The 23414-nt window shown below is 43.0% G+C and overlaps 1 protein-coding gene across 3 annotated transcripts in view; it reads left to right on the plus strand.

The window, feature by feature from the left end:
• The window catches only part of LOC138435968 (beta-secretase 2), a 236949-nt gene that overhangs the window by 93357 nt on the left and 120178 nt on the right, over positions 1–23414 (plus strand). The window contains exon 9 of one of the 3 annotated variants that reach the window (XM_069581317.1): positions 10016–10582. The exons of the other annotated variants lie outside the window; for them this stretch is intronic. Within the exon in view, the coding sequence (XP_069437418.1) occupies positions 10016–10269 (254 nt within the window). The 3' untranslated portion in view covers positions 10270–10582. Of the gene's footprint in view, positions 1–10015; positions 10583–23414 lie in introns of those variants that run through there. 3 annotated transcript variants of the gene reach the window in all.

A 23414-nucleotide genomic window follows, 5' to 3' on the forward strand; every position in this document is an offset into this window, starting at 1 on the left:
ATAATAATTTTTGACTGCACTGGGTCTTAGCTGCTACACACAGGCTTTCTCTAGTTGCAGCAAGCAGAGGCTCCTCCCTAGTGGCAGTGTGCAAGCTTTTCCTTGTGGTGGCTTCTCTTGGGGAGCATAGGTTTAGGGCGCTGGCTCAGTAGCTGTGGTGTGTGGGCTTAGTTGCCCCACAGCATGTGGGATCTTTTCAGACCAGGAATCAAACCCATGTTTCCCTGGATTGGCAGGCAGATTGGCAGGTCACCATTTGGACCACCAGGGAAGTCCCAGGTGTAATTGAAAATCAACTTTCCTTTAGTGTTGAGTGCTGTGATCAGATGCTCAATCATGTCCAATTCTTTGTGATTCCATGGACTGTAGCCCACCAGGCTCCTCTGTCCATGGGATTCTCCAGGCAAGATACTGGAGTGGGTTGCCATTTCCTCTTCCAGGGGATCTTCCCAACTCAGGGATCGAACCCACATCTTTAACATCTCCTGCATTAGCAGGCAAGTTCTTTACCACTAGCACCACCTGGAAAGCCCTTCATGTTGAGTAGCTAGTTAGCAAATGAGAAGTCTGTTGTCTCCAGATGATAGATTATGTCTGACAACCTTAAATGGGTGCTAGTTCTCAAAAACTTTTTAAAAGATACACAACTTTCCTGATTATAAGAATGACACACGTACATTAAAGAAAGTTGGATTTTTTTTTTTACTATTTTTGTTGTATTTATATATATGTACAGATGGTCCTAGGCTTAAATGATGGTTTGACTTGAGATTTTTTGACTTTATAATGGTGTGAAAGCCATATGCATTCAGTAAAAAGTTTACTTCGAGGTGTGAATTTAGATCCTTCACTGAGCTGGTGATACGTGGTCCCATGCTTGTGGAGTGCTGGGCTGTGGCAGCCACAGCTCCCAGTCAGCCAGGTGATCACAAGTGTAAATAACCGATATCCTTAGAAGTACTCGGTACGCACAGATGCTGTTTTCCACTTTCAATACAGTATTCAATAAATTACAGGAGAGATTCAACCCACTGTTATAAAATAGGGTTTGTCTCAGATGATTTTGCCCACGTGTACATGCTCAGCCTTTAAGTCGTGTCCAACTCTCGCAACCCCGTAGACTGTAGCCCACCAGGCTCCTCTGTCCATGGGATTTCCCAGGCATGAATACTGGAGTCGGTTGCCATTTCCTCCTCTAGGGGATCTTTCTGAACCAGGGATCAAACCCATGTCTCTTACATTGCAGGTGGATTTTTACCACTGAGCCAAGTGGAAGCCCTGATTTTGCACACCTGTAGGCAAATGTAGGTGTTCTGAGCACAGTTAAGATAGTCCAGGCTAAGCCAGGATGTTCAGTAGGTTAGGTGTATTAAATACATTTTTGATTTAGTGATATTTTCAACTCACCATGCTTTTATTGCGATGTAACCCCATCTAGGGTTGCGATGTAACACACCGTCTAGGAAGGTGTGTGCGTGTGTGAGCGATATGAAAAAGTATATAAGCTTGGGCATTCCACTTAAAGAACAATGCTAAAATCAATTGCTAGGTACCTAACAGAGCTGGGCTTGGTTTTGTTTTTTCTTTTTCATCCTAAATGCAATCATTTTCACATCTGTTATTCTTTGATGCATTTTTTGATTGCCTTGTTCTTTTGATTTTTTAAAAGCATTGTTGAGATATGAAATGAGCCATTCACATTACAGGGTACAATTTGAAGTTTTACATAAGATGATAAATATTTCCATCAAGCCCCAAAATTTCCTTGTCCTTTTCTATTCTATCTACCCCCTAGACCTTGCTGCCCCCCAACCCCAGATAGCCCCTGCTCTGCCTTCTGTCACTACAGATTACTTTTCCCTTGCTAGAATTTCATATAAATGAATCATAGCATGCATGCCTTTTTGCCTGGCTTCTTTCACTCAGCATAATTGTTTTAAGATTGACTTCTTTTTGTTTCTTGTATCACTAGTTCGTTCATTTTTATGCTGTGCAGTCCTCAGTTGCACAGATATAATTGGTTTACCCTCTTTCACCTGTTGATGTTTGGGTTGTTTCTGGGTTTGGGGGCTGTTATAAATTAAGTTGCTCTGAAAATTAGTGTTGAAGTCCTTGGATATAATTTTCATTTCCCCTGAGTAAATACCTAGAAGTGGAATGGCTGAGTCATATCAAGGGGACGTGATTTTCTTCCTAAGAAATTGCCAAACTGTTTTTCAGAGTTGACTGTGTCATTTTCCATTCCCACCCGCTGTATACGAGTGTTTCAGTGCCTCTGCATACGCGTCAGCATTTGATATGGCCAGTCTTTTTCATTCTAATAGGTAGCTGCAACTGTTGTTTAGTCCTGCTCCAGAGGATCTTCCCAACCTAAGGATCAAACCCATGTTTCCTGCATTGCAGGTGGATTCTTTACCACTGAGCTACTGGGGAAGCCCCTAGTAGGTAATTGGTGGTATCTTATTGTGGTTTAAATTTGCCTTTCCCTAAGGAAGTGGCAACCCACTCCAGCACTCTTGCCTTGGAAAATCCCATGGACGGAGCAACCTGATAGGCTACAGTCCATGGGGTCACAAAGAGTTGGACACGACTGAGCAACTTCACTTCACTTCACTTCACTTCCCTAATGGCTAATAGGCTTTCCCATCTTTTCATGTGCTTATTTGCCATTCACACATCTTCTTTGGTGAAGTGTCTTTTCCAGTTCTCTTGCCCATGTTTGTACTAAGTTGCTGTTTTCTTGGGCTAACCAGGTGGTGCTGGTGGTAAAGAACTGCCCGCTGTTGCAGGAGACAAAAAGACTCAGGTTTGATCCCTGGGTCAGGAAGATGCCCTGGAGGAAGGCATGGCAACCCACTCCAATATTCTTGCCTGGAGAGTCCCATGAGCAGGAGGCTGGCAGGCTACAGGCCATAGGGTCACAAGAGTCATGATGAAGCAACTTAGCACACACAGTTGTTTTCTTATTTTTGAGTCAGAATTCTTTATATTCAGAATGCAAATCGTTTGTCAAAAATCAGACTTGCAAATATTCTCTCCCATTATTTTCGGCCTCTTAACATTGTCTTTCGAAGAGGACAGATTCTTAATTTTGATGAAATAAGACTCAATCAATGTTTCTTTTATACATTGTATATTTTGGTGTTATAGCTAAGAAATTTTTTGCTTCTCTTGATGATGTGAAGATTTCCTCCTATGTTTTTTCTAAGCATTTTATAGTTTTAGAAATGTTTCCAAATATTTAGGGATTTTCCAGTCATCTTTCAGTTGCTAATGTCTAGTTCCACCATTGCCAGAGAACACACTTAGTATAAGTTGAATCCTTTTAAATGTATTGAAAGTTGTATTGTAGCCCAGGAAATAGTCTATCTTGGTAAATATTCCAAGTGCTCTTGAAAACAGTGTATGTTCGGTTGTGTGGGTAGAGTATTCTATAATTGTTAAGTTAGGTGATAGAATTGTTCATGTCATCTATGTCCTTTGTTATTTTCTATCTATTTTTAAGAAAAGGAATTTGAAATCTCTTACTCTATTTGTAAAATTGTTTCTTTCTCCTTACACTTTTACCATTCTTATTTTATATATTTTGAAATTCTGTTATTAGGTTTAAAAACATATAATATTATGCCATGTTTATGAACTGAACATTTTATCATTATGAAATTACTGTGTTTATCTGATAGTACTCTGCTCTGGATCTACTCTGTCTGATATTATATGCCCTCTGGGTTTCTTTTTATGAGCATTGGCACGATGCATCTTTTTAAATCCTATGACTTGCAACATAATTGAGTAGTAACACTTAAAGTGGGTTTCTTGTAGGTAGCATATAGTTGGGTCTTGCTTTTTATCTAGTTTGACAATCCCCATTTTTTAACTGGAGTGCTTAGGCCAGACGAACAACAGCCGGTAGCTAAATCTGCCATGTGGTCTGCTTCCATATGGCCCATGAACTAAGAATGGTTTTTACATGGTTAAATGGTTGTCAAAAAATCAGAAGAATATGTGATAGAAACCATGTGTGACCCCCAAAATTAACATGTTTACAGTCTGGTCCTTTACGGAAAAAGTTCATAAACCCCTAGTGTAGACTATTTATATTTCACGAGATGATTGATATGGTTGGACTTAAGTCTGTAGTCTTGCAGTGTGTTTCCTGTGTCTCAGCTGTTCCTTTTTTCTCTTTTTCCATCTTCTCTTGAATTGAGTCTTTTTATCTCCTCGGCTAGTTTATTAGCTGTGACTCTTGGCTGTGTGATTTTAGTGGCTCTACGGTTTGTAGTATCCATTTATCACACCTACCGCTTCCTGTAGTAAACAAACCTACAAACTGTCCTTCCCTTTCTTGCCTTCTGTTCTTTCTATAATATTACCATCATGTATATTTTATAAATCTCTTGTGCGTGAATGCTAAGTCACTTCAGTTGTGTCCAACTCTGTGTGACCCTATGGACTGTAGCCCACCAGGCTCCTCTCTCCTTGGGATTTCCCAGGCAAGGATACTGGAGTGGGTTGCCATGTCCTCTTCCAGGGGTTCTTCCCGACCCAGGGATCGAACCCACATCTTTTACGTCTCCTGCACTGGCGGCAGGTTCTTTACTACTAGCACAACCTGGGAAGCCCAGAATTCACCCAGTACACTGTTATTACTTTTGCTTGAATCAGTCAGTTATCTTTTAAAATACTTAAAGTTAGAAATAAAGATTTTACAATTGCCTACATAGTTACCGTTTCTAGTGTTCATTTCTGTGCGTAAATCCCTGTTTCCACCTGATCTGATTTTTCTTCTGCTGGAAGCATTTCCTTTAGTGCATTCGATAGTGCGGATCTGAGGTAATGCTTTCTTTCTTTCAGTTTTATTGAGGCATAATTGGCAAATAAAAGCTATGTATAGTTAAGGTGTACACCTTGATGTTTTGATATGCATGTACGTTGTAGAATGATTTATTGTTGTCTGGTCGCTCAGTCGTGTCCAACGCTTTGTGACCCCATGGACTGTAGCCCGCCAGGCTCCTCTGTCCATGGAGATTCTCCAGGAAAGAATACTGGAGTGGGTTGCCATGCCCTCCTCCAGGGGGTCTTTCCAACCCAGGGCTCGAACCCACATCTCCTGCATTGGCAGGCAGGGTTTTGTTGTTGTTGTTTTACCACTGAGCTCCCGAGGAAGCCCACTGTAAAATGATTACTCAGAGTAGTTAACATAGTCATCATCTCACATAATCCTTTTTTCCTTTTTTTTTTTTTTGGTGGTAGTGAGAACCCTGAAGATACACCCTCTCTAGCAGATTGCAAGTCTACGATACTGTTAACTACAGTCACCATGCTGTACCTTAAATCCCAGACCTACCCATCTTGCATAACTAAACCTTTGCCTCCCTTAACCAATATCTCCCCATACCTGTACCCCGCAGCCCCTAGCAATCACTATGGTACTCTCTGAATCTATGAGTTTGACTTTCTCTAGATTTCTTATGTAAGTGGATCGTGCAGCGTTTGTCCTTCTGTGTCTGGCTTATTCCATTTAGCAGTATTCTCCAGGTTCATCCATGTTGCCCAGATGGCAAGATATCCTTCCAAGACTGAATAATATTTCAATATACATGTGTGTGTGTATGTGTGAGTATGTCTGCTTATGATAAATTCTTTCAGCTTGTAAATGTCTGGAAACATTGCTTTATCTTCACTTTTGATAAATACTTTTGTTTGGGATAGAATTCTAGGCTGGCTGGGTTTCTCCCCTTGGTACTCTAAAGATATCACTCCACTGCCTTAGAGCTTGTATAGTTTCTGGCATGAAATCATCTACAGTCCTTTTCTTTGTTGCTTGGTACATAATATTTCTTTTTCTCTCTTCTTTAAAGATTTTCTCTTTAACACTGGTTATCAGCAATTCACTAGTGTATCCATGTTTCTTGTACTTGGTGTTCTCTGAGCCCCTTGGATCAGTGGGTTTATAGTTTTTAATCCCATTTGGAAAATTTTTGGTTACTGTTGCTTCAAATATTCTTTCTGCCTCCCATCCTCTCCTCTTATTTGGGTGGTCCCCCAGTTTACTGATTTTCTATTTTTTTCAGTATTTTACTTTGTTTCATTTTAATCATTCATATTGCTGTGTTTTCAAGTTCACTTATCTTTTTTTTTTTTGCCAATGTGTAATCTGCTATTAACACCATTCAGTATATTTTTCATCTCATGTAATAGTTTTTAATCCCTAGAAGTTTGATTTATATCTTTTTTAGGGTTTGTATTTTAGGACTTCCCAGGTGGCACAGTGGTAAAGAATCTGCCTGCCAGTGTGGGAGACACAGGAGACGCAGGTTCGATCCCTGGGTTGGGAAGATTCCGTGGAGAAGGAAATGGCAACCCACTCGAGTATTTTTGCCTGGAGAATCCCATGGACAGAGGAGCCTGGTGGTTATAATCCATGGGGTCACAAAAGAGTCGGACACAACTGAGCACATGTCTCTATTTGATGTGACTAATATTTTGTCTATCATTTCCTAAGTAGAATAGAGGAATAATAACTGGCTTAATATAATTTCTAATAATCCTATCCTGTGTTATTTCTTCATAAATGTTAGTTTATTAATTTTTCCCTGTTAGGAATTTTTGTTTCTTTGCACCTTGGTAATTTTTCATTAGATGACAGACATTGTGAATTTTACCCTGTTGGGTGCCAAATACTTTTGTGTTCTTTACAATACTCTTGAGATTTGTTCTGGGTCACAGTTAATTTCCTTATAAAGAGTTTGATCCTTTTTTGTCTTGCTCTTAAGCTTTATCAGAGGCATCAGAGTAGTGTTAGTCTAGGGATAATCTTTCCTACTACAAAGGAAAGACCTTTAGTACTCTTTAAGTACCCTGTGAATTGAGTGAGTTTTTCTGGGTTTTGTTTTTCACTGTGGGAAACAGTTAAACAGGAAGTAATTGGCCGCAGTCATTATTCTTATGTGAGCATAAGAATTATTATTGTTGTGTGAGCTCACGTGATTCTTCTGTGAGCTCCAAGAACAGTTTCTTTTCATCCTTCCAAGTGGTTCTTTCACTGGCCCTCATTCATTTTAAGGTCAGCGCTGGGCGGATGGCTCAGGGGAAGTCCTCTGGGAGTGTGTAGGGTTTCACTGTGTAGCTGTCTCTCCTCTGCATCTCGCTACCTGCAAACCCCAAGAGCCCTTGCTTCTCTGGGTTTCTGCCTCTGTCTCCCCAGCTTGGGTGACACCCTTGTCTGTTCCACTGCCCAGAAACTCTCTCAATGTAGGTAGAAGGGCACCTGGGAGGCTGGCTCCATCTGTTTCCATCCCTCAGGGTTTACTGTGTCTCTTTACCCGAATTTTAATATCTTCAGAGTCTTTCGTATATATATATAGTCTATTATTTTAGTTGTTTCAGGTGGAAGGGTAAATCTTGTCCCTCTTCCATCTTGTCTGGAAACAGAAGTGGTTTCAAGTGACTTTTCATTTCTTGGTGCTTTGTTCTATTAAGATATTATCTTTCCACTAAGCATGTTTCATTCTCATAACTGCTTGTTAAAGCTTCTCTATTTATAAAGTAAATGAATCTTTGAAAAGACAAATGGCCTACTGTGGAAGGACATTTGCAACAAAAGAAAGTGTTTACTATACACATGACTCTTAACAAATCCATGAGAAAAAATTAGGAATTATAATAGAAATGGTCAATGAGTGTATTTTTCAAACGGGCCCCCAACTAGTAATCAAAGAACTACAGACATGATTTTAGATTGAGAACCATTGTTTTCCCTTACAGATGCTGGTGTTGGTAAGAGTGTGAGAAGTGGTACCCCAGCTTGTGTTGATGGGCATGTGTGTAGTGTCTCAGCCTTCCTTGTGTGTATGTTGTCAGCATATATCCAGATGCCTAAAAGTGAGCGTACCTTGACCCATAGTTTTACTTTATTAATTCATTCTGAAACAAACTATGAAAAAGGGCAAAGACTTAGGTACATGATATTTCATATGTCAGTGTTCACAGGGGTGGAAGTATTAAAAACCACTTAAATGGTCTCAGAGATTGGTAAGCAGATTCGATACATCTATAATATGGTTTTCGTATAATCATAAAAACAGCGTGGTTGAAAATTAAATGATATGAAAACACATGCCACGTCTAAAGTGAAAATACAGTGTATGGAACAGCATGATTCCATCTGTGTTTAAAAATTGATGCCTATGATTATATTCAAAAATGTCAGTATTGGCTATTTCTGAGTGGTAAATTTTGAGCATGTTTTTATTTCCTTATTTACTTACAGTTTCAAATTTTTTACCATACTATCTGTTGCCTTTGTAATAAAGGTTATTTTTGTTATGTAACAATGTGTATGCTCAGTTGTATACAACTCTTTGTGACCCCGTGGACTGTAGCCCACCAGGCTCCTCTGTCCATGGGATTCTTCAGGCAAGAATACGGAGCGGGTTGTCATACTCTTCTCCAGGGGATCTTCCTAATGCAGGGATCGAACCCACATCTCTTATGTCTCCTGCACTGGCAGGCAGGTTCTTTACCACTAGCGCCACCTGTGAAAAGAAAATGCCATGGATCCGTATTAACAGAATCCACATCTGTAGTAAGAGAAAGCAACCGCTTTGCAAATTATTCACATTTGTCTTTTCCCTCACTTTCAGTTCAGTTCAGTCACTCAGTCGTGTCTGACTCTTTGCAACCCTGTGAATCGCAGCACGCCAGGCCTCCCTGTCCATCACCATCTCTCGGAGTTCACTTAGACTCACGTCCATTGAGTCGGTGATGCCATCCAGTGATCTCATCCTCTGTCGTCCCCTTCTCCTCCTGCCCCCAACCCCTCCCTCACTTTAGACCATACCTTTAAAGGCTGTGATTCCATTATTATTTTGACTTTTTCTTCCCTCAGTAAAAAAGGATCTTACTGGGCAGGCCTTAGGATCTTGAGGCTTTACCTATAGGAAAATTAAATGCTTAGCAGTCAGCTTAAATGGGTCATGAGGCCTTTTTCTTTTTCCAAGTAAAGCTTGAGATGCCAAGCAAATTCTGTACTTGGAAAGGAGCAGATCAGCCTAGTACAGACAAATGAAATACTAGTGATCCCCAAACCTGCTTTGGGAAGTCCTTCTCCAGAGAGAAGGCTTTTCAGGAAATCAGTTTGCAAAAGTAATGGGTAGAATTGTAGCTTTGTTTTGGGTTTGTTTTTTTTTTCCTTGTTACCAGCTATGTCCTAAATCCACTAGTATACTCATTTAACACTCTTTTTATTTTATTTTTTCACCTCAGGGCATGTGGGATCTTAGTTCCCTGACTAGGGATTGAACCCACTCCCCCTGCAATGAAAGTGCAAAGTCTTAACCACTGAACCACCAGGGAAGCCCCTCATTTCCCTCTGTTGACTCTTGGCACTGTGTACACTGGAGGTGTGTACAAGTTTAAGTGTGGGGCAAGTGTGGGTGGGGAAGAGTCTCCTGGGCCAGGCTGACCCCGCTGGTCTTGGAGCCCATTAGGAGTGTGGGTCAGGCTGATATAGGCATGTTACCTACTATGGCATCTACCAAGGAGCGGGAACTCAGGGTGACTCCACAGGGGAAATCCCCATGATTCTGGCAGGTGCAGCTGAGTTTTCTGTTCTAGCTGCTTCCTACTCTTCCTTGCTCATCTCCACTGAGGGCGCACAGCCACACGGCTCCCCAGCGGGCTCTGACTGGTGCACACTCACTGGCCTGGTGCTCCGTTCTTGGCGTGGAGGACCTGATGCTTCTGTATCCTGCACATTGCTCTCCGCCATGTGGGTTCAGCACCTGCAGACCTTGAGACACACTGGCACTCCAGCAAGGAGGGGAGTGGACCCTCTGAAGGCACACAGCCACCGAGACCTCTCTGGTGTGTGCTCAGACTCCGGGGCCTTTGGAACATGAGAGCCAGCGTGACTTGACTGTGGCTGATAAAGCAAAAGGTTATCTCTTGTGTCAGGGGATAGAGATGACTGCTCATTTCATAGCTGTGGCTTTCCCCTCTTCTGTCTCCTCAGAAATCGCAGGTGCTCCGGTGTCTGAAATTTCTGGGCCTTTCTCAACAGAGGACATAGCCAGCAACTGTGTCCCTGCCCTGCCGTTGAACGAGCCCATTTTGTGGATTGTCTCCTATACTCTCATGAGTGTGTGTGGACTCATCCTTCTTGTTTTAATCACCCTGCTGCTACTTCCGGTCCGGTGTAGGCATCACCCCCGAGATCCCGAGGTGGTCAACGATGAGTCCTCGCTCGTGCGGCATCGCTGGAAATGAAGAGAAAAGCCTAGTGACCGTGAACTCAACAATTAAGAGGATTCAGTGCAGCAGGCAGGGGTTATAAGGCAAGGCTTCTTCCTGTGCGCACTAGTCTTAAATCTCTGTTTTGCTCCCAGATGCCTTCCAGATTCACTGTATTTTGATTCTCGACTTTACAGCTTCCTCTTTCTCCCCTACTTCCAAGGAAAATGATAATAAAAAAGCACCTCATTCTTAATCAAAACAGAGTGAATTGGGCTTCAGGGTTTATGTAGCTGGTTATACCAAACTATTTGGGTGTGCCACCACCCCCCCAAAAAAAAACCAAAAAGCACAAGCCTTGGCTTGTTCTCTTTTCCCTTCTATCTCTGGAGAAATACGTGCATATACTTTACAAATCTTCTTAGCTAATGGGAAGCTTTTTGTATTGATCACATTTAGGGGTATTTTGTACCAGGATCCGCCTGAGTCAAAGTGATACAAAAAGGTTTGCAATAAGACAGCAGGAGAAGTAGTCTGTGGCCTGATGATAAAAAACATCCTGCCCCTTTCTGAGTTGGAAGGAGAGCATCAGGCCCCTCTTCTGGGTCTCTCTGGGCTCATGCGTGTTCAGTCACTTCAGTTGTGTCCAACTCTTGGTGACCCTATGGACTGTCGCCCTCCAAGCTCCTCTCTCCACCGGGTTCCCCAGGCAAGAATACTGGAGTGGGTTGCCACGACTTCCTCCAGGAGATCTTCCTGACCCAGGGATCGTACTCACAACTCTTGCATCTCCTGCATTGGCAGGGGGGTTCTTTACCACTAGCACCACCTGGGAAGCCCTGTGATCTGAAGGTGAGCTGGACTCTACTAGGAAGAGATGATTCCCTCAAGTCTTCACCAGCCTCTTCTGAAGACAGAAAGCCTTCAAGTGCAAAGGAAGCCTACTCTTTGTACTCAATACTTGCATAGTACTATGGGTATGAAAGTAAAAACTACCTCTGTCAACACTTGGCCCAGGGTCCTGTGCCTGGTGGGGGTACAGGCAGCCTGGTTCCAGCCATTACCCCCACCTAAAGAATCCTCTTTCCAGCAGGAGAAACGTAATAGGTGCTGAAGCACAGATCAACCTGGAGATGTTCTGTCACGGAGCTGGTTATCATCACATACGCTTACTCTTACCCAAAATGAATAAATGCTGTATGAAGGAGAAAAACAGATTCTCTTTCACTAGCTTAACTGTTTCTTTTCCAAGTCTTCCCTGAAGGTAGGTTGCTGATTATTCTTTTGGGAAACAGAGACATGGCTCAGTGCCCATATCCCTGACCAGCTCTCCAAGGATGTGAGAGAATTTCTACTTTTTTCCTGTGCTTTGGAACCATGAGCTTCTGTGTGCAGAACCGCTGAGGCTCAAGTACACCCAGCTGAAACAGCTTAACCAGGTGTGATGAGCAGCTGACCCACATGCTTCTTCCCTTTGGCACATTCAGTCTTTGGTGATGAGTCACGTGTGCGGTGGTTTCCTTATTTGGGGAACTCCACACTTGCTATCATTTATTTGAGGACTTTGGCAAAGAAAAGCAGAAGCCTTTAACTTGAGGTCATTACAAGAAGGGTTTAAAGGCAATATCCTTTCTCTTGCTGTGTGCCAGGTTCCAGGTTCCCTTTGCATCACTGTTGGGGTGGGTCAGATATACACTACAAACCCAGAAGGGCCCACTGAAGCATCTCCTCTGGCTGGGATGTTGTTCGTGTCCCTGCAGATGTTTCAGTTACCTGCCGGGTTCACTGTCTCCCCAAGTCACCTCCGTATTGAGAAATAGATGACCTGCCAAAGATGACTGTGCCAGAGAGATGCAGGGCCATGGATATGTGTCTTAGTGTCCTCGCAGACACTAAGTGGCCCCCAGGACCCACAAGAATCTTGTGGCAAAGGACTGAGTTACATCTTAGAACATGGATCTTCTGTGTTCTTTAAGATCCATTCAGGTGTGGCTGTGGTGAGAATGGGGCCCTCTTGAAATGGGATGAGAACAGGACATTGTCATCAGAAGTTCATTGCCATTTCCAGCCTCAGCTAGTTGAGAGGCAATAATTTCAAAATACATTTCAGAGATTGAAATCTCTGGGAAGTCTAATTCTTTTTGCCCTCTTGGCTTTTTCGCGGGTTCCCGTTTGGTGGTGGTCCACTTTACCTGGACGTGAAGGTGACACCCCTTGACAGTACCTTCCCCTTGCTCTGAAAAACCCAAACTCCTGACATAAAAGGAGGGGATTGTATATATGACCTGGTTAATTCTGCTGCTTATTGCTTTACTCAGGCATCTTCTGTTTCATTTGCCTGTATTTGGTTTCTGAGCTGGGGACTGTCTCTCCTGCCACCAACTAGCAGGCACGGTTCCCAGACTACTTGATAATAGCAAGTTAGATTTCAAGCTTGGGTGTTTGAATGAAGTTTCCTATAATGCTCTGTATTTCCTATCAAATTTCCTCTACCTTTTCATTTGAAATGTCAGTGGATGTGACATTTTAATGGAAATACTGAAATTACAAAAGCATAACTTAGCAACAAGAATCAAATAGACAGTTGAAATTGGGACGTTTCCCTGGCATGCCTTGCTGCTGAAAATTGGACTTTGAGTCAAAACCCTGTTAGTGACCCGCACCTCCTCCAGTTATGTAAATTGATCCTTCGTTTGGCAAACCTTCAAGCAGGCTTGCTTTGAACAGCAAAGGAGATAGCAGCCCTTTGGGGGTGTCATTTTTACCAGGCAGCACACCGTGGAAGGGGCTGGAAGATGGTCCTCTCCTGAAAAATGCAAATTAGCATCAGGTTTTTGTCAAAACCTTGTCAACTCTCTGATGGAAAAAGGATGTTTTTACGTGAACAATGTATTTTTTTAAATAGGCTGATGCTTTATATTCTTGATGAGTTATTCAGAAGCCTGAAATGAAACCCTGTCTTCAGAACCTGAAACTGTTTATCAAAAATAGCAATGAGATGGGGATTGATTATATTTTTTCCTCTGGGATTTAGAAGAACTGCAACCAACTGGTGTGTGATCACCATGGTGAACGATTTTGTGTTTCTTGTGAACCAAAACACAGGGACCTGATGTTAAAGAAATAGATTGCTGGTGTGTGACAATAGGGATGGTCTCCCTGGACACAGCCCACTCCCAGACTTTTGTAGGGATTTTTCTTACCTGCTTCTGTGAAATGCAGACTTTTTGAGATAAATTTGGGGTCAGTTACAGTTCAAAACCATGAAAGTAACTCCCAGCAATGAGGCATTAACAACTTCACAGAGCTTTGGGCTGTAGATTCTGCAAAGCAGTTTTGCTTTGGGGATTCCATTATCTCCTTCAAGAGGAGCAGAAGGACTATTCCTTCATTTAATAGGGTCTCCTCTCAAATGGAAATTTGTTAAGTTCCTCTTACCAGATCCCCACTGGGGGAGTTACCAGGCATGGTTTAGTGCCAAGTTCTAGCCTGGTGTCACCTGATGTCATTAGAAATAAATCACTGCCTGACAGCCTGTTCCATAAACAACAATAATTGAGTTTCACAGGCTTCATCCTTATTAGCAGAAAGCAAATAATTGAGTGGAATCCCAGGGCATTTTTCTCTTGCATAAACTTATTAGAATTGATAACAGAACTGTTCAGAGAGAATACATGCCACTGAGGGTGTTTTCTCTCTTAGGCAAAACAACTAAACACCAACCATAAAATGTAAAATGATGAGTTTTGCCAAGAGAAACACTAGATTTCTGGGGCCAAGAAAACTCCACACAACAGAAGCTGTTGTGTACAGTTTCCGTGGGTTTTAAGAATTTCAGATTTGAACTTGTGGCAGTTTTTCAATTAAATAGCAAGATGGAAAAATACATTTTGAAATTGAGGAGGGGAAAATACAAATATAAGCGAAAGTATACTAACAAAATAAGCGGAATTAGCTCTTTTGGAAAATGGCTTCAGTTCCAGGAATCAGCAGATTTCTTTTACTCTTAACATTGCTGAAGCCATGGAGATGTGATTTATTTCACACAGCTTCAGACCCCAAACTTCAAGAACATTCAAGCTGGAAACGTGTGTCAGATGTCAGCACAGAAACAACAGAAAACGTGGCCCCTTACACTTGCTTGGCATTACCTGATCCAGGCGAAGACTGGTTCATCCAAGGAACAGGGAGTAGGTGATGGTTGGGACTAGGAGAATTCTAGAACCTGGGAAGGGCAATGGGAATAAGAGGTCATATCCCTTGGTCAGCAGATGATGGCCAAGGTCTGGACAAACTGAGAACATCCCAGGATGTCATAGGAAACTCATTTCCCCCAAGTTTGGGGTGCAGCCTACTTTCTTAGGAATTTTCCAAAGGAACCTCTCAGGATGTACAAATTTGTCAGAGAAACTTGCTTTGGAGCCATCGCCTCTATTCTAACACAACTGGAGAGATCTGAACGCCTAAGCAGGACATGATCCTTAGGTTGCAGTTTCAATGTCATGCCCTGGGAAGTTCATGGGACAGGGTCAAGAATCTGAAGCCAAAGGGAGCTGGTGAAGTTTAGGATCTGAGCATCCGGCCATGTCAACCCAGCCCTGCCGGCCAGTTCACTGACTCAGAATCCTGCAGCTTCGTGAGCACACTCCTTCTCCAGGGATACCTGCTGTCAGCGACATGACCAGGAAGAAGGGCTTGGGGGTGGCAGAAACCTCCCTCAGGGCACCTGGACACCAGCATCCTCACAGGTCCACACTGGCTTTGAAAGCACACACATCCTTGTCAGAATTCGGGCAGCTCTGGACTCCCCAGGAGATGCTAGTACACAAACCCAGCTTTCAGCCTTGGTAAGAATGCCTTCCCGGGGGCGAGCGGAGACGGCCTGATGCCCCAAGTCAGCAACACTGTGGGATGTGGTCGTGAGAGCAAAGCCAGGCCTCCTAGTGATGCAGTGTATCTTCAAAACCTCTAGTTACTGGGATTAAGTACGAGTGGGTTGCCATTTCCTTCTGCAGGATATCTTCCTGACCCAGGGATCAAACCCGTGTCTCCTGCGTTGGCTGTGGATTCCTTACCACTGTGCCACCTGGGAAGCTCTAACACACAGGTGTGCCCCACACATATCTATCTGAGTAGAATATTTTGCCAATGTAGATTTATAATTATAACTTATATAACTACAAATTATAGATTTATAAAATAGATTTTTGAATACAAACTCAGCTGTCATATTGATGTCATTAAAAGGAAACTTGAAATGTTGAAAATCTTTGGAACCTAGCCTAATTTGACATTGATATTTTTCCACAGAACTTCCTTCCTTCCGGTTGGAATAATTTTGCTTTTTTTATTGATGATGCATGCATGGATCAGAATTACATGAGAAACTAGTATCTAAAAAGGGCTTATTTTTTCCTGCTTTTTAAATGTTAGGTGCAGAGGTAGTTGAAAGTTTCCTGATATAACTAAGGTTTCAGCTTGCTTCATTTCATGTGTTAGAATAAAATTTCACCTGCACCTCACATTCTGGTAGTCAACACTTCTGAGTGAAAGTTAAGAAAACTTTTCAAAAATTATCTTTGTGAGTTAAAGAAAAATAAGCAAAGCTAGTTAAGAATCTATTCACTTGTAATGAGAATCACCAAAAATAAACTTTGGTAACCCCAGTTTCTTTCACAATTTGGTGTTCTTTGCTGCTAGTGGTGACTTGGAATGTTTAATTTTTTTTTTTTCCTAACTGTGGATATAATTTTACACATCCTTATCAACGAGGCTGGAAATTTATAGTTGGAATTAGCATAATGAGAAGGGGAAAAAATGGATGAGATTTACCATGTGCTAATGAAAGATGAAGTTTTGTAATCTAGAATGATGTATTTCCTACTATGTCTGTTAATTTGTACCATTAGATATACTTAAAGTTTAAAATCCCTATGTTCAATCATGTAAAGCAGCCACTGATTTTTTTCTCAAAAAGGGTGACTTTTCTGCACCAGCAGTGTTTATGTTTTGGCTAAAGAGTTGAAAGCCTTGTATTCTTAAAAAAATTTTAAAAAGACCTGAAAGTAGTGCTTTAGAAAATGTATTTTACGTGTGTATCTCAGATTTTCATCCTTCAATACACAATTCATATGTGTCACTTGTATTTCTGGAAATGCTTCAGGTTATTTATATTTCCCTTTTGGAATATTCCTCTATTTTTAACATATCATGTTGATTTAAATCTATGTCACCATAGGACCAGGAGCAGGACTGTAGAGGTGTTCATGTCATCTGAAAAGAGGTAATCTTAGTTACTGATCAGTCTCCAAATTGTTATACATCTCAGAAGTGGAATTTTCTATAATAATCTTATTTTTCTACCTGTCTGTTCCACCAATTTGAGATGTACACCATTGAAAAGGAAATAAAAGAGTTGATTTGTTTGAATAACTACTACTTCCAACTTGTTGGGTTTGGAGTTTTTTTAACACTCAGCTCAAGTCACGTTTCTGAAGTTACTGCCGGCAGCGAGTCGTGGTCTGTTTACCTGCACTACTTTAATGTGGATTCCTAGAAAATATTCAAGGTAGAGTTGAATGGAGGGTCCATGTCCAACCCTTAAGGTGTAAAATATGCTGGAAATTGGAGAAGAATGAAATACTTTAGAATGTGAGAACCATCCTGGGGAGTGGTGGAGAGAAACCACCTGTAGAAAATACCCCCAATAAGTACATTTAAATGATCTCAAGGATCAAACAGGGCTGTCATATGGGAACTGAAAATGGCCGGTCCAGGAATACTCCTGCCGGAGATAGGGCAGGGAAGGGGTGGGGAGGGGGCGGGGGAGGGCGGCGGTTGGTCTCCAAATGCTGCAGGTGAGAAGACAGCTCCAAGTCATGTGCCCAGGAAAACACAGCAAAGGGTTTGCCCTGGTAGTGGGCCCACCTCCGAAAGCAGAGCTGCTTCTGCGCTGCACTTTCCTGCCCAGGCGCAGTACTCAGTCACACCTTCCAGAAGCCTAGGGATCCAGCTGAAAGGGGTGTGTGCCACCTCCAGCCAAGCACAGATACCTCATGGAGACCCGACAGCATCCCTGAGCCGTGGGCAACTCTTTCGAAAAGCAAACTTCTTTCGGTGACTGGACACTTTTTGGTTGACAGTGGGCTTCCCTCATAGCTCAGATGGGAAAGACTCCGCCTTTAGTTCTTTCTCAAGAACTATAGATGGGCTGCCTGGGTAGCTCAGCTGGTAAAGAATCTCCCCGCAATGCAGGAGATTTCCGGTTCGATTCCTTGGTCAGGAAGGTCCGCTGGAGAAGGGATAGGCTACCCACTCCATTATTCTTGGGTTTCCCTAGTGGCTCAACTGGTAGAGAATCCGCCGGCAATGGGGGAGACCTGGGTTGAGAAGGTCACCCGGAGAAGGGAACGGCTACCCACTGCAGCATTCTGGCCTGGAGAATTCCATGGACTGTATAGTCCATGGGATCACAAATAGTTGGACACTACTGAGCAAATTTCACCATCACCCAGGCAAGGGGGAAAAAAGAGGAGGGAGGGTAGGGTCAAATCATTAGGAGGGGAAGCAATAGTCACTGGGGAAACAGGATAGGAGGTTTAATATCTAATAATAAAGGAGACGATTAGAGTTCAGATTTCACTTTTGTTTTCTATGGGGGTTTCCTAGGTTTATCAGCTTTGCCATTCTCGGCTGAGGGTGGCATTGCAAATGCTATTCTGCATATTTGCACTAGGTGGCAATGTTGTAAAACTTTGTGGAATGACGTTTGTGCTTTTTTTTTTTCTCTTTCATCCTGGCTGGCTTTCACAGACAACTTTGATCCAGTGTGTCTGTGATTAAATTACATCCAGCAACTATCAAGAGTGTCCACGCCTCCATTTTTCTCCAACATAGAACCTGCCAAGTATACTGGCTAGATGTGTAATCAGTCTTGGGGGCAGTGTCCAAAGGCCGGTTTGCTTGGCTGAGTCCCATGAAAGTAAACTGAATCAGGCAGATGCTGAAAAGTCCCCAGGTCCTCACTGTGGTGGCTGAGTCCAGACTGGGAAAATCAGCTTGTCTGACTACCACAGCCATGATCTCAAACATAACTACTGTCTTTGTAAAGTTAAAAATTAGAAATTAAAAGGAAAGCTATTTTTTTTTAATATAGAAAGTTGCTCTCTTTTAATTTTTTTTTTTTTAACCACACCACAAGGCCTGCAGGATCTTAGTTCCCTGACCAGGAACTGAACACTCTTCACTGCAGTGTTAGTTGCTCAGTCGTGTCTAACTGAGGCCCCATGAACTGTACGCCTCCAGGCTCCTCTGTCTATGAGATTTTCCAGGTAAGAATACTGGAGTGGGTTGTCATTCCCTTCTCCAGGGGATCTTCCCAACCCAAGGATCAAACCCAGGTCTCCTCAGGTGGATTCTGTCCGAGACACCAGAGAAACCCAATATGATTAATAAATATATGATTAATAGGTAATATAAGGCTTCCCTGATAGCTCGGTTGGTAAAGAATCGGCCTGTAATGCAGGAGACCCCAGTTCTATTCCTGGGTCAGGAAGATCTGCTGGAGAAGGAATGGGCTACCCACTCCAGTATTCTTGGGCTTCCGTTGTGGCATAGCTGATAAAGAATTTGCCTGCAATGTAGGAGACCTGGGTTCAATCCCTGGGTTGGGAAGATCCCCTGGAGAAGGGAAAGGCTACCCGGACACAACTGAGTGACTTTCCCTTTCGCTTCAATAGGTAACATCCCCCAGTTAGTCATCTCACTAACATTGTTGTTGTTGAGTCACTAAGTCATATCCAACTCTTTGTGACCCCATGGACAGTAGCACACCAAGCTCCTCTGTCCTCCATTATCTCCTGGAGTTTGCTCAAATTCATGTCCATTGAGTCAGTGATGCTAACCATCTCCTCCTCTGCCGTCCCCTTCTCCTTTTACCTTCAATCTTTCCCAGCATCAGGATCTTCATTAGCATCATCCAATGAGTCAGCTCTTCGTATCAGGTGGCCAAAATATTAGAGCTTCAGCTTTAGCATCAGTCCTTCCAATGAACATTCAGGGTTGGTTTCCTTTAGGATTAACTGGTTTGTTCTCCTTGCATGTAACATTGTCAAGTATATTCTCCTAGATATCCTCTGGAAATATTGGGTAATATTTCTTAAATCATCCTTTTGAGATCTGTTTTTGGAATCATGCTAAATTTATGGATGAATTTATGGAGAATTTACATTGTGACAAAACTGAGCCTTCAAATTCAATGGAATGGTGTAATCTTTGTCATTGGTCACATCCCTGAGTAAAGTTTATTTCATGTAGATCCATGCCTATTTCTTGATAACTTAATTCCCAAGGTTTGGGATTTTTTATTATCATTATGAGGATATTTTTTCTATAACATTTTAAAATTGGTTACTGCCAGTGCAGGAGACATAAGAGACGCAGTTTGATCCCTGGGTCAGGAAGATCCCCTGGAGGAGGAAATGGTAACCCACTCCAATATTCTTACCTGGAGAATCCCATGGACAGAGGAGCCTGGTGGTCATCTACAATCCATGGGGTTGCAAAGAGTTGGACAGGACTGAGCATCTGAGCACACAATATATATATGAAAATATATATCTGCAAATATATCTGAAAATGCCTTTTTTCTATGTCCAATAGTTGAGCACATCAGTAAAACTATTATTTCTAGCAAGTTTTCTTTCCTGCTTTAATTTTCTGGGGGGTTCCAAGAAGAAAACGTTACCATCTGCTAGTGGTGGCCGGCCATCTTATCTCCATTCTAATATCGATGCCTTTTATTTTACATTTTCTTCTTTTCAAATGCCTGCTAAGCTAAGTCGCTTCAGTCGTGTTCGACTCTGTGCGACCCCACAGGTGGCAGCCCACCAGGCTCCACCATCCCTGGGATTCTTCAGGCAAGAACCCTGGAGTGGGTTGCCATTTCCTTCTCCAATGCATGAAAGTGAAAAGTGAAAATGAAGTTGCTCAGTAAGTGTCCGACTCTTCGTGACCCCATGGACTATGGCCTACCAGGCTCCTCCATCCATGGGATTTTCCAGGCAAGAGTACTGGAGTGGGGTGCCATTGCTTTCTCCGTTCAAATGCCTACTGTGGCATATAGCACAATGTTTAAGCCAGGCTTTTTTTTTACTTAATTTTAAATAAGTTATACATTCTCAAAGTGCAAAACTCAAAACAATATATGCTGAAAAAATCTCCTTCCCACGCCTGACACCTCACTGCTTAATTTCAACCTCTTGCCCGCTGCCCCTGCCACCTCTGCCAAGGCGACCTGTTAAGAATTTGCCATGTAGCAGCCTTCCAACTTATCTTTAGGCACAGATTGGCGTGTATTCTTATTTTTCATCTTTTTTCCACAAAACAGTAGCAAACTACAAACTACCACTATGCTACTTTCTTCCAAAAGAAAGAAAAAATTCACATAGTTTACTTTGGCGATGCGCACCATACGTTTTTCCAGATGCCTCATTCTGGGTGTAACCAGTTCCCATGTTGACAGCATCTGTTTTGGTTTTTTTTTTCCCAGTGTTACAGCTCTATTTTATTTAGAAGATAGCAGGAAAATCCATCCTCAAAGTATGAGGGCATGCCAACCCAAAGACTTGAAGGGAAGGGAGTGGAGGAACACGTGGGGGAGGGGGAGAGAAAGAGGGAGAGAGAGAGAAAGAGCGCACGTACTCAGGAGAGGAAGAGAGAGAGAAAGCGCTTTGGCTCCTCCTTTTATATGTTTTTGCTTCCACCTGGGCCTGCTCTATGCAAATTGGGCTTAGCCAGGAGAGCTCTTTGTTCTACCTGAAGTTTTCACTCTGGTCCTCGGACCTTCTTTTGTTCTATTTTCTCGGGCTTTTCCCTTCCTTGTCTTTTAGCCACCGCCATTCTGGACTCCTTTTCCCTATTCTACCTACCTAACATTCCCCCCTCAAGAGATGGGCGGCCCAATTCTTTGGGAATAGGGGCATCGAGGTCTTTCTGGCTACTTCCTGCTGAACTGGGGCAGCGAGGGGTATTGGGCCTCCCCCTCTTGCTAGTCTCAAGCCTCAGAGTCCTCACTGCGGTGTGCATATAAGGGTGTGTGATATTTTCACGGTCGGCTGTAGTTTTATGTCTCGGTTGAACTGGCACTGCATGTTGTAGCTTGTTGACCTTGGCAGAGACAAAACAGGTTAGACAATTGACAGTTCATGGAACAATCATAAGCATCATCAATGTAGCATAACAAGGACTAGTAGGGGCATTAGTCATTTTTAAATTCACATCGCAAGGATGGCTCAAGTCCCTCCTCGTTCAGGGATCAGAAGATCTATCTCCTGTCTGTTTTGGAGTACAGTCCCTACCAAGCTGTGTTGGCTCTTTAGAGCTATCCTGAGAAATCTTATCACCAGAAACTAGATTTTGGGGGTGTTCATTAGAATGGCACTCATTGGTAGTACTGAATAGGTATCTGAGATCTCCCAGGGGCTCACAGGTGTATTGAGTGTCCTCTTCTGTTTTCTTCCATGGCTTGACTCGTGAGTAGTGAATCCAGGTGTCATGTCCTGGTACCTTGACTGCTGTGGGGGTAGAAAGTATTACAGGGTAGGGGCCCTTCCATGTGGACTGCAGCTGAGCTTTTGGGGATGCACCTTTCCAGACTTTAATTAGGACTTGAGTCCCTGGAGCATATCGTGGTGACTCCTTAGAATCTTTTGGGTCCTGGTTCATACCCCACAAACGTATATCCTGTTGGAATTGCCCCAATGGCCATGGTATAAGACTGGAGGGTCTGAACCTCTGGATCTAGGAAGAGGTCATTGACATAAACAAAAGGTCTCCAATATAGCATCTCATAAGGAATAAGACCAAGTTGTTCCTTAGGGGCAATGCAGGTGTGGAGGAGAGCTACTGGTAAAGCCTTCTCCCATCCCAGGGAGGTCTCCTGGGTTATCTTTTTTATCGCTGATTTTAAGAATTGACTGGCTCTTTCTACTTTTCCCGAAGATTGAGGCCTCCAGGCACAATGGAGATAATAAGTAATGCCCAATACTTTTGAGACCGCTTGGGTGACCTTGGAAGTAAGTGATGTCCCATTGTCACTTTGTAATGACCTGGGCAGACCAAAGCTTGGAATGATTTCATGAAGCAGTTTTTTAACCATCTCCTCAGCCTTCTCAGTCCGGGTGGGAAAGCCTTCAATCCATCCTGTGAATGAATCTCTCATGACTAATAGGTGTTTATACCCTTGAGAAACTGGCATCTGGGTGAAGTCCATCTGCCAGTCCTCCCCTGGGTAGGCCCCATGTCATTGGATGGGCTGGACCAGCTTGGGTCTTCAAGCTCCTTGGGGGTTGTTTAACTGGCAAGTGGGACAAGAGGAGACCACCTGTCTTATAGCTGTTTGGAAGCCTGTTCCTCTGAAGGACCTTTCTAGTAGTCTTTGGAGGGCCTTTTCCCCTAAATGTGTGGTGGCATGTAAGGAGTTAGCCAACTTCCACTGGAGGTTCCCAGGCAGAAAAAGGAGTTCCTCCTTTTGGAACCACCCCATATGATCTTCTTGAAAGCCCTCGCTCTTAGCTTTAAGAGTCTCACCTTCAGTATATGAAGGAGTTTCTGGCAAATTAGTCTGTGGAACTAAGGTGGCAACCCCTATTAGGTCATGGTTCTGTAATGCTGCTCTCCTAGCTGCCTGATCAGCTGCTTGGTTCTCTCGTGCCACTTCTGTGTCCCTTTTTGGTGTCCTTTACAGTGGGAGACTGAAACCTCAGTGGGCAGATGGACTGCCTCCAAGAGTCGAAGAATCTGATCACCATATTTGATTGTGGACCCTCGGGTGGTCAAGTGGCCCTTTCTTTCCAAATAGCAGCATGTGCGTGTAGCACCAGAAAGGCATATTTGGAGTCAGTGTAAATGGCTATTCCTTTTTCCTTTTTCCAGCTCTAAAGCTCGAGTCAGGGCTATGAGCTCAGCTAATTGGGCTGAAGTACCTGGTGGCAGAGGCTTAGCCTCTATGGTCTCAAAACTGGAGACTACTGCATACCCGGCTCTTCTTTTTCCATCCAAGACAAAGCTGCTTCCATCAGTGTACCAGATTTCCTCAGGATTGGTCAGAGGATCTTCTGACAATCCCTCTCGGGGTTTTGTCCAGTGGTCCAAGGTTTCTAGACAAGAGTGAAAGGGGAGAG

Source organism: Ovis canadensis, chromosome 1 (assembly GCF_042477335.2).
Source record: "Ovis canadensis isolate MfBH-ARS-UI-01 breed Bighorn chromosome 1, ARS-UI_OviCan_v2, whole genome shotgun sequence".
Lineage (NCBI taxonomy): Eukaryota > Metazoa > Chordata > Mammalia > Artiodactyla > Bovidae > Ovis > Ovis canadensis.